General features: G+C 37.5%; 1 protein-coding gene across 2 annotated transcripts in view; it reads right to left on the bottom strand.

Annotated features, from left to right (window-relative positions):
• Positions 1-723: 723 nt before the first annotated feature.
• Positions 724-11,769, bottom strand: part of SMAD4 (SMAD family member 4) — a 51,721-nt gene continuing 40,675 nt past the window's right edge. Inside the window, exons 11-13 of one of the 2 annotated variants that reach the window (XR_008529997.1) lie at positions 6,183-6,321; positions 5,571-5,683; positions 4,624-4,736 (exon numbers count right to left, since the gene is read on the bottom strand). Coding sequence is in view for 1 of the 2 variants with exons in the window: in XM_054583672.1 (XP_054439647.1) it covers positions 4,525-4,736; positions 6,183-6,321 (351 nt within the window). In the remaining variant the exon portion in view is untranslated. Of the gene's footprint in view, positions 4,737-5,570; positions 5,684-6,182; positions 6,322-11,769 lie in introns of both variants that reach the window. The other variant, XM_054583672.1, reaches the window with a different exon arrangement.

Genomic DNA, 11,769 nt, shown 5'->3' with positions numbered 1-11,769 from the left:
GAAAATATGAATATGAGTCACTTCTCTCTACCCCAACTACCTGAAAATGAGCAAGATTCAGGAAGTACTCTAAGCAGTCAAATGCCAAAGCACTGAAGTCTCTTTCACTACATTACAGGAAAGTTTCCTGGGTCCTGTCCCAGTTTGCCCTTGTATTCAAAGAAAGTATTAACAATTTGGTTATCTGGTTTCCTTGCCCAAGCAGCTGGAAAAAATGAATCAGAAAGGGAAGAAGAACCAACTAACGGGAGGTACACTAACACATAGGAAGTGGTCACTGTCAGAAAGGGAGAAGATGGGGGGCTGGAAGGGAAAAAAAACCTAAACATTCAAAACCGCAGCAGTCTGCAACTACTCAGTAAAGGCAAACAGTCCTACCTGCCCAAGTTGCCCCAAAGTCGAGGAAGGAAGCTAGGCACACACACAGAATAACGTATCAGGTATGTTCTCTAACGCACACATTAAATAACTCCATCAAAGCAATGGCTAAAATAAAAAAGTTTTACTGCTTAAATAAGGCAAGTCTGGATTAGGTGAAAAATCCCAATCCACAGTGATACAAGATAAACCGCCTAGTAGCACTGGAACAAGTGCTAGGGACAAGGCCGGGCCTGAGGATGCTATGAATAAGGCCACTAACTTTTTACACCCTTACTCTCTTTAGAGAACTTATCCAGCTGTCAGGGAAAACGGCGGGGGGCGGGGGGGGTGCGGGGGGGGGGTAGGAGAAAGGCTTGCACAAAAGATTCTCATAGTCTATTTTCTATAACCTTGCAAAGGAGGATTCAGGCGATTATTTACAGATAGCCATCTGCGAGAAGACGGGCTCTGCCTTTCGAAGAAAAAAGATGGACGAGACTTGACTTGGGGTGAACGCACAACACAGTGTACGGATGATGTGTTGTAAAATTGTGCACCTGAAACCTGTATAATTTTGTTAACCAGTTTCACCCCAATACATAAAAAGGGGGGGAGGGGAGAAAATATGCATTTTTTCATTCTATTACCTGCTAATCTTTGCCAAGCCCCATCTATAAGAGTTGTTAACTGACTTTACAGGGAATTGCTTTCCTTTATTTATTTGCCTCAGTGATCTGAATCTACCATTCTTCCAATTTGCTATCATTAAATAAAATGCCAGTGAATGACTTAATGATAAAAGGAGCAAACTATAAAAACTATGAACAAAAAGGATTCTGCCCTACTCAAAATAAAACAGCATCTTCCAAGACTCTCAAAAAGGATCTGAACTAGATTTTGCGTAATAGATAATGAGTAACAACAATTAACCAGTTCCCACCAAACCAGGAACAAATACATTTCACCATATGTTCTTTAACCTCCACAGATAGTGAAGGAGAACCTTGTAAAAATGGAAAACTTCCCTTTTCCAGATGAGCACAATCAAAAAGATAACTGCAATAAATTTTCAAAATATCTATCGTCTGGAAGAGAGGAATTATATTTTGCCTTCAAAATTTCTGTTACAAATACCTCCCTTTATACCACACCCTTCCCCACAAAAATGGATTTTTAACATTGCTAGTATGTGTTCAGTTTACCCAATGTTGCAAGTATGGTTTTCCTTAAGCCAGACCACCCAACCTGTAAACCTACAATGTTTATAGAAGGAATGGGACAGGTGACCTATTTAGTGGTTAAGTCAATACAAATGAGCCATGCTTCTGGAAAAACAAGGTTATATGGCAGTAATTTATTGTCATTATCTTTGTCTACCACATGTAGTATACTTTAAAAAATGAGACAGACTATATCCCACAAAAGAATCTACTTCCTGGAAAATAAAGGCAACACCATTAAGGATTCCCTTTGATTATGCACTGAAAGGCACTGAACAAACGTGGAAGAGGCCTCACATGGATTATAAAGGTACGTACTTGGTTCAACTCTTTCTCAGCTGTCACTGAAATTCAACATTTTGAGTCTCTGAGATATGAACTAGCTGGGAAAACTCACCCAGAACCATATCCTCATAATAATCAGATTCTGAGAACTGCAGAAACCTTTTTACCCTTAAAGTAGCTGTAAAATTTTAAACCTAGTGATTCTTTAGTCTTACTCATTAAAGATGACTACATTTAAGAAATGGAATTACCATTTAACAACTAAGCTCTCAGGAATAACTGATCATAACATACTAGATGTTTTCTCAAAAAGCATGTGACTGCACCTAGGTACAAATATAAAGCAATTAATAACTGGAAGCACTTCTATGTACTTTTATGGCTTTTAGCAGAAAGCAACCAAGACAGGTGGCTTGTCTTCAAAGACAGACTTCTTAGCAAATGTTTTCCACATATCTTCCCCAGATGATTATGCAGATTTCATGTTTCATTAAACACCAAAACCTTCCTTAAAGTAGAAAAGGAGGCAATAGATTATATCATAGCACGCTTATGGATATAATCAAATAATCTGGATTTTAAAAATCTGTAATTAAAAAAAAAAATCTGTAATTCTAAAACTCTCTCCTCTCACTCTTACTCTCCATTCACAGTAAAATGGACCTAAAGTCAGTAATTTCTACAGAATAAAGATATCTTTTTAAGAACCTGCCAATAAAACTTAAATCATCAAACTTACACAGATTGAAATGAGGTCTTTAAACACAAGTATTCGTAAGTACTTAAAAGTACAAGTAAGTTGGGAGAGAAGTTATTTTAAAAACAAAAACCATGTAGCTTGGATCAAGATCTACATTTAAATCACAGCAATAAGCAAACTTAGTGGTTTCTAGGGTGGTTGTAAGAAGACCTTCTGAGCAAGAAGTTGAAGACTTGTTCATCTAGGTCAATATAAGGATGACTATCATGCATAAGTGCTTCTCAAACTTGTAACACACCTTAGAATCTTACTATGGTTAGAAAGGCCCTCCAAGCAAAAAGTAAAAACATCTGAAAGATAATTCGATTTTATTTCACACTATTTATCCTGCAGACAACCTATTTATCTTATAGACAATCAGGCCTGTTTTTCCTACAGTAAAATAAAAGTTCAAAAATTAAGCAACTCTACACCTGCTACAGAACGTACACGGGGAAGTCCCGGTAGAGCGTGAGGGAAAAACCGAAGCTGCAGTCCTGACTGTTGCCTGTCATTTACTAGAAGGTGTCTCACCACGGGTTGGACTTAAAAGTGCAAAAGAAAAAACTTAAAAATCAAACCTAGAATTCAACTTGGTATGTTGAGATTCAGTTTTATTTACGCTACTAGCTAAGTAAAAAGCATACATATTGTGTCTGTGGTACAGTCATTACATTTGCAACTTCTCTACTTAAATTCTCTATACAAAGTCACTGCCAATTGATATGATCATTGATGGGCAAAGGGCTTAGAATAACCAAAAGATATAAAAAGTTTGCAGTCTTGCCCCAAGATACAAAAACTGAATTTTAAACAATATTATAACATACATGATTTAACAGTATATGGGAAAAAAAGTCACACATCAAATCAAGTACAAAAATATCCAAACTACCTATTATGAACTGTAATGTTTTCATTATTCTGCACAGTATTTAACAAAGAATTTAGCAGTTTCCAAAATACTCATCATTTAGTTTAAGTACTGCCACCTCTGCAGACAGTGAGATGTTAGGTGGAGTGATACTGCTTTTAGTGTTTTTAAAAATACAAAACCTCTCCCTATGAATTAATGAAGGGAAGAAATTCCTCTTCTAGGCTTCTTAGGAACCAACCCTGTGCCTAGAAATCTAGAATATATCTACTGTTTAACAGGGCAAAAGTTATACTACTCAATAAATAGTTATCCAACAGGGACAACAAGTATAATTTTAAATGATATTTCTTTGATAATTTTAAGGAATTCTCAGTATACACAGAGATTAGTGTTTTGCCTTCCTGAAAATAAAATTGAAGTCACAAGACAATCTGAATTGAAATCATCTTCACTAGTTTACCTTGCAAAAAATATTTTGGATAAAAGAGTATAATACATTACTATCTTATTTTTAAACACAGAGTAAAGTTGCTCTTGGTAAAATTAACTCACCCACATGGCACAATATTTTGGAGTAAAGGATGCTCAACAATAACAACTCACACACAAAATAACAGGTGAATTAACTTTGAGAACTTCTCTGCCTTTAAAATCAGCAATATCGAATTTATTCTGTAGAATAACACACATACCAATGTTCTGCATATAAAAGGGTCTAAGACATTTTAAAGTTAGGGATAAATTTTCCAGCATTGGAATGATTCCTTCATACATAACTGGTGAAGATATAATAAGAATGTATTTTTCCTGATCTCCAAGCTCTGAGCCATGCCTGAAAAGTTCTAAATAGAAAAAAGAAAAAAAAACTGTTTTAATCCAGTTTCTGTCTGCTAGGAGCAAGGCAGCAAACATATTTTTTTCAACCCTTTATGAAAAGATAAAGCAGAACAAAAGTGAAATATATCTTCAGATTATAAACAGGATTGTACGTTATAGTCCACCATCCTGATCATGAATGTTACAGGCCCCGACGTTAGAAGACCTCAGTCTAACGGTTGTGGGTCAGCAATAGGCATGGTGTGAAGCACTTCATCCAGGAGCTGGAGGGCCCGGTGTAAGTGAATCTCAATCCAGCAAGGCGTTTCTTTGATGCTCTGTCTTGGGTAATCCGGTCCCCAGCCTTTCACAAAACTCATCCTGAGTATGCATAAGCGACGAAGGTCATCAACACCGATTCCAGCGGCAGCTGACAAACCTAACAGAAAAGGTTTGAAAGACATCAGGAGGACAGGCTGATCTCTTCCCATTCTCCCTACACCCTACATCAATAATGTGAACAGCTTTCTTTACCTCACTCTCCCCAGAACAGAATTCTCTGTCAAAGTGCCAAGAAATAAGTATAGATCTAAACTTTATCAACAGGGACTGAAAACTTTTGGTTAAGACAATTTACATTTCACATGGGTTGTCTAGCTTCCACCAACTATAAAGTAAATTACTATACTCTACCAACACCCCACCAATTTTTCTCTTTAGAAGTGGAGGTGAAGGAGTAAGAAACTGTTTTTAAGAGGCAGTCTATGTCCACAGAATGGTTCTTAGCACCTTCCTGTCCATCTAAATAGCCTAGTTCAGAGTAAGACATGACTAACAGTAAGATAGTAACAGTCCTGGTTCCATAAAGACTGCTTGGATTACCCTGACAATGCCTCTCAATTACACAATGCAACAGATAATATGCAACTACTCAATAAGGGCAGGAGATGAGAATGAGAAATTTAGTATCTCTGGATTCTTTAGTAGAAACACATTTATAACATCACAACTAGCAAATTAATGGTTTAGATGCCCGAATTTTTTAAAAAATCAAATTCTCCAAATGAATATGCCTTATCTACCTCTAAAATGTAAACTCCTGAACATCAGTCACAATGGAGACTCTGCATCTAATTTTCCAGTGAAAACATACAGTCATAGCATCAATGTGCATTCATCAATATTACAACGAAACTAATGGGAGGAATTTGCATGTACTGTAGAGAAACCTGCAGGGCCACTGCAGTTTTCTTAGCCAGTGTGATTTGCTTACCACACTGAAGAGGTTAAGAACAGGGGTTGAATGAATCACTAGTTATGCCTTCAGACGTGGAAGATGGGTGCCACGTGTTTCCATCATAAAAGTCTATAGTCAGGAGTTTAACTCTGCAGTAAAAAATTCCCCATCAGTGTGAAACCTGGCATACAGTTCAATTTTACCCTAAAATTAAAAAAAAGTCTACAAGTTACCAAAATACCACCCTCACTTAGTTTCCTCTGCATACTTAGCATACTTAAAGAAACTGGAGGTACCTCATTCTGAAGTTGAGATACGCTTTCCTTGTAGAGGAAAGCCAAGCACATCAGCGATGACAGCCCGCCCAGGCTGGTGAGGCGGGGACTAAAAGCATCAACCAAGAAGGGGAAATGACCGATAACGGAACAATAACCCCTTGTCTTCTTTATCCCAGACTCCCTTTTTGACACAAAAAGAATGAAAACAGGGTCCTAGACAGACGGCAAATATTAACCAAGAATAGGTTTTTACAAATTCAAAAATGTTACCATCCCAGTAAAGAGAACTTTAATTTCTATTATGGCTTAAGGTAGCTAATCAAATGAGTGAATCCAGACAAAACGACAACAGAACCAAAAGCGTACTTACTGATCGCCGGAGCTATCCCACCCACTGATCCTGGGCCGGGGATGTTTCCTGCCACGGCTGCGGCCTGGGCCGCGGCTGCGGCTTGTGCAGTGGCCGCCTGCTGCTGCATCTGCCGATGGCACTGACGCAAATCAAAGACCTTAAAAAGAAGTGTAAGTTTAATGCTGTGAGCCCATCAGGAAAGATTCCATACATCATAATCAATGCACAATTTATTCATAACTTACAGCTTCATTTAGCTCTCGAAGGAAAAAAACTAAAAACCTTAAGTTTTTATGTATACTATAACTGACAGGTAGGAAACGGGGCCAAAAGGCACATTTCACCCTCAGGATGGCCGCAGTGGCCACAGGCTTGTATCCTTTATCTAATTTAGTGTGGGACTGTGTTACTGTCTCTGTGAAAAATGACCCATTTGTGAAAAACAACCAGTGAAGAAATCACTCCCACCCTTTCAAAACGAATCGCTTTGAGTTTTCTTCAGGCTGAATTGATGACCTTGGTCACAAGCCCAGCTTCTTTTCTTTGCCATGTGAGCTACGTGGAGGAGCGCAGTAAACGCCACTGTCACACTGTCACTATTCAAGAAACACCTGTGTTTTTAAGAGATCCGTACTTCACCACATAGGAGCAAAATAGTATGCAATATAGGACTTGATTTAAAATATGTAAGAAACAAAGAAAATGCATTTAAACTCAATTTTAAAAAGAAAAAAACACAAAGAAAAAAGTATACAGATCAAGCAAATGTAAAATCTTAAGTAATGAATCTCAGTGATGGGAAATAGGATTTCATTAAAATAGTTTCTCTTTAGTTTTCTGTATGTTTAAAAATTCTAATCATTGTCAGAAAAGCTTAGCTTTGAATATTATCACTGATATCTGATAATTATATGGGTTCTTTATTAACCTCTCTGGAACCTCAGTTTTCTTATCTATAAAATGGGAATGGGAAAACATACACGATTAGGGTTGTTGTAAGCTGGGCATAGTATGTAACAAATTGTCAATAAAAGTTACTTATTTTGTTTTCGGCCTCCCCTGTAGCCATTTACCTTTCCGGATGAGTTAAGGAGCTCATTAATAATTCCAGTGTTATTGGCCATGCCACGGGCTGGCACAGTAAGGAAGGGGTTGTCACTTATACCTTTAGCCTCACAAAAGTACTGGAACGGTCTTTCCATAAGCAACTGAAATCATGGATGATAAATCACATCATCCCTTTTCTAGGAAAAACCCAACCTCCTAAAATAATGTATTTGCTTATATTTGCATTAAACAAAAAGCACTGGGATATTACACAAGCAGAGTGGTCCTCCATGAGAGTTGTAGGAATGAATGGTAAGGACGGAGTAGAAGGAAGTCTGCTCAAGGAAAACTTTTTATGTCATTTTAATTTCTGAGCCATGTGACCACATTCCTTATTCAAATAGTAAATTAAATTTTTTTAAAAAACCCCTCTACTTAGGATGCAAAAAACCCCAATATGAGCAAGCATACTTACCCTTAACAACAAAGAAATTAAAGAATGAACACTTTACCAGATAAACAACAGGTCTGACATCCAAACCATCGGTTTTCAGATGCCTGAAAAACTTCTGCTTATCTTTAAATATGATATTCACACAAACCATAAGAGCATGCAACAATGAAGAAACCTTCTCCAATTAGCAAATCACATTCCTACTTATTTCTCTACTCAATGTTTATCTTCTAGCATCAATGAAGGACAACATTTAGACTATCACATTCTCTTTAAGATAGAAATATGCCAAATATGTATGCATGTATTACCTGGCCAAATTATTATGCCTAAAAGACTTCAGGACAGAAAACATGACAAAGACAGATCTGGAAACCAGGAATTCCACAATTCCAAAAAGGAAGTAATTCCACAATGTCCAGAACAGAAATCACTATTTTTTCAAGATTCCCCAAGAGTCCATTAAATTCTGAACCTTTCCATCAGGCTACAGCCTCCTGGAAGGCATTATCTGGCGTTAACACAAAGGGAAAGCCGAATAGCTCTACAACCACTTTTTTAAATAAGAAAATTAATAAACTTTACCTTTTTAGAGCAGTTTTAGGTTCACAGTAAAATTGAGCACAAAGTAGAGAACAATCTCCCTACTCAATTACAACAGCCCCCACTACTGATAACCCACACCATGATGGTACATTTGTCACAGTCAAGGAACCTACCCTGACATGTCATTATCATCTGAAATCATAATGGATGTTAGGGTCCGCTCTTGGTTTTGCACATTCTATGAGTCTGGGCAAATGCATGATGACATGCATCCAACCCTGAAGTACCACACAGAGGAGTCTCACTGCCCTGGATTTCCTCTGTGCTCCGCCTACGCACCCTTTCCTCCCCTTATCCCTGGAAATCACTGATCTTTTTATACTATCTCCATAGTTCTGCCTTTTCCAAAATGTTCCAGAGTTGGAATCAGACACTTTGTAATACGAGATAAGGTTCCTCCATGTCTTTCTAGGGCTTCATCGCTCATTTCTTTTTAGCACTGTTAATATTCCATCGTGTCAATATACTATAGTTTTCATTCATTCACCTACTGAAGTATATCTTGGTTGCTTCCAAATGTTAGTAATTATAAATAAAGCTCTATAAACATTCATGTGCAGCAGTGTGTATAGACTTAAGTTTTCAATTCACTTGGGTAAATACCAAGGAGCATGATGGACGGATTATATGGTAAGAGTATGTTTAGCTATGTAAGAAACTACCAAACTGTCCCTCCCAGCTGGCTGTACCATTTTGCCTTCCCAGCAGCAATTACGGGAGTTTCTGTTGCTCCAGATCCTTATCAACATTTAGTTTTGTCAGTGTTCTGGATTTTGGCCATTTTACTAGGTATGTAGTGGTATCTCATTGTTGTTTCAATTTGCAATTCTCTAATGACATATAATGTTGAACATCTTTTCCTATGCTTACTTGCTATCTGTGTATCTTTTCAGTGAAATATCTGCTCAGGATTTTTGCCCATTTTTTAGTCAGTTGTTTTCTTATTGCTGTTTTAAGAGTCTTCTCTATTTCAGATAACAGTCCTTTATCAGATGTCTTTTGTAAATATTTTCTCCCGGTCTGTGCCTTATTTTCCTTCTCTTGACACTATCTTTCATAGAGCAAAGTTTTATATTTTAAGAAAAGATTTTATTTATTCATCTTCAGAGAGAAGGGAAAGGAAGGAGAAAGAGGAGAGAAACATTGATGTGAAAGGGAAACATCAATCAATTGCCTCTTACATGAGTCCCATCCGGGGACTTAACCTGCGACCCAGGCATGCGCCCTGACTGGAGATTGAACTAATGACCCCTTGCCTCACAGGATGACACCCAACCAAGCCACATCGGCCAGGGCAGAAGTTTCACATTTTTAACGAAGTCCTTTCATGGACCATGCCTTTGGTGTTTTACCTAAAAAGTCATCACCATACCCAAGGTAATCTACCCTTTTTCCTACATCATCTTTTAGGATTTGAAGACATACATTCACACAAAAATTGGTGTATTAATGTTCATAGCAGTACTTTTCACAATAAAAAAAGTAGAAATCCGTATGTTCATTACCTGATGAGTAGATAAAATGTGGTATGTGAAATATTACTGAGCCATAAAAAGGAATGAAATACACATATCTGCTACATGGATGAAGCTTGAATACATGCCTAGCAAAAGAAGTCACAGAAGGCCACATTATGATTTTATTTACTGAAATATTCTGAATAGACAAATCTATAGAGAGAGAAAGTATATCAGGGTTGTCCAGGACTGGGGGACGTGGTGGGGGGAGGGGGTGACAGTTAAAGGGTACAGGGTTTCTTTCGGGAGTGATGAAAATGTTCTAAAAGTGATTGTGGTAATGAGTGCACAACTCTGTTTATCATACTGAAAATCACTGAACTGTACACTTTAAGTACGTGAATAATATGGTATATAAGTTTTATCTCAATAAAGCTGTAAAAAACCCCCGAGTGCCCTGTACTAACCAACACTAAACAAAATAGGTCTTATGTACTTTTGAAAGCAAAAGAGCAAGGCCATTAAAAGGGAATTCATATATTTGCTTCATTTAAAGCTTGTAAAATGCCGTTTCATTAAATCAGATTTTCATAAATGACTACTCTGTCATAAGAGAAGCAGGAAAAAAAAAATCAACATCTTAGAAGAAAAAAAACCCCACAATGTAGTTCTAGCTTCTAGGTTTATGAAATGAGAATCCCTTTCCAAACCTATGTTTTCCTCAGTTTAATTAAAAAGAGAAGCCCTGGCTGGTGTGGCTCAGTGGACGGAGGGCTGGCATGCGAACCAAAAGGTCGCTGGGGCGATTCCCAGTCGGGGCACATGCCTGGGTTGCAGGCCGGGTCCCCAGTTGGGGGTGCGTGAGAGGCAACCACACATAGATGTTTCTCTCCCTCTCTTTCTCCCTCCCTTCCCCCTGTCTAAAAATAAATAAATAAAATCTTTAAAAAAAATTAAAAAGGGAAAAATGTATTTGTGTATATGTTAGGGGTTGGGGGGTGTATTTCTAATGTTGTGGGCGTTCCTCCCAGGGGCTCATACTATTTGCATGCAATTCACCTCAGTAATGTCATCTCTGATGAGAAAGTATCTGACAACCTAAACAGACTGTTTAGATACTGCTGCCCCAGGAATCAGCAAATGAAGAAAATTCCAGGGTTAGATTTAGCACATACCTGCATCTCTTTTTTTGTGGCTAATAAGAGTCTTCGGAAGAACAAGAGTATATTTGGCAAACAAATTTTTTTTTTTATTTTAGACAGTTACTATGACAAAAATGAGATTTTTTTTTTTATTCCACTAAAATGTCCCACAAAAGACTTCTTTATTGTTCCTAGCAAAGGCCTAAGATTACCATAAAAATCTATCCATAACGGTAGTTTACCAATAACATGTCTCATACCTTGGGGACTTTTCAAGGGTCATTTGTACCAAAGTAGAGATGTTACACTTAATTTGACAATCCTAGAAATTACTTTAATTATACAGGCTTCCACATTTTTAAAGCTCAAATGTTTTAAATACTGCCCCATATCTGGTAAATTCATAACTGCTTTCTGGCACTCGGTATATATTTAATACTATAGTGCTCTGTTTATTCACTTCAAATTGCACAAGTAAGCCAGAGACTACCACTCAAGATCAATGAGTAGATATGCACAACTACCTTCTCTCTCTGCTTCAAACACATGCAAAAGACAGAAAAACTATTAAAAATGGACAGCCTCCAAGCCAATCACTTAATTCATAGGGAAATACAAGGGGGTGGCAACAGCCAAAACAATCCTGAAAAACAACAAAGCTGGAGAACTCATATTTCCCATCAAAGCTTACCACACAAAGCTACAGTAATAAAGGCATAGTAATACTGCCATAAGGATAGATATACAGATCAATGAAACACAATTCACAGCCCAGAAATAAACCTGTACATTTAAGGTCAACTGAATTTCAACAAGGATGTGAGGATAATTTGATAAAGGAAAGAAGAGTCTTTTCAATGAATGGTTGCTGGAACAACTGAATAGTCTCATGCAAACTG

The sequence above is a fragment of the Pteronotus mesoamericanus genome, unplaced genomic scaffold (assembly GCF_021234165.1).
Source record: "Pteronotus mesoamericanus isolate MK-2021 breed Mesoamerican mustached bat unplaced genomic scaffold, CSHL_Meso_final contig_74, whole genome shotgun sequence".
In the NCBI taxonomy this organism is placed as follows: Eukaryota; Metazoa; Chordata; class Mammalia; order Chiroptera; family Mormoopidae; genus Pteronotus; species Pteronotus mesoamericanus.
The sequence above is the reverse complement of the archived record's forward strand: the minus strand, read 5'-3'. Positions and strand labels throughout refer to the sequence as shown.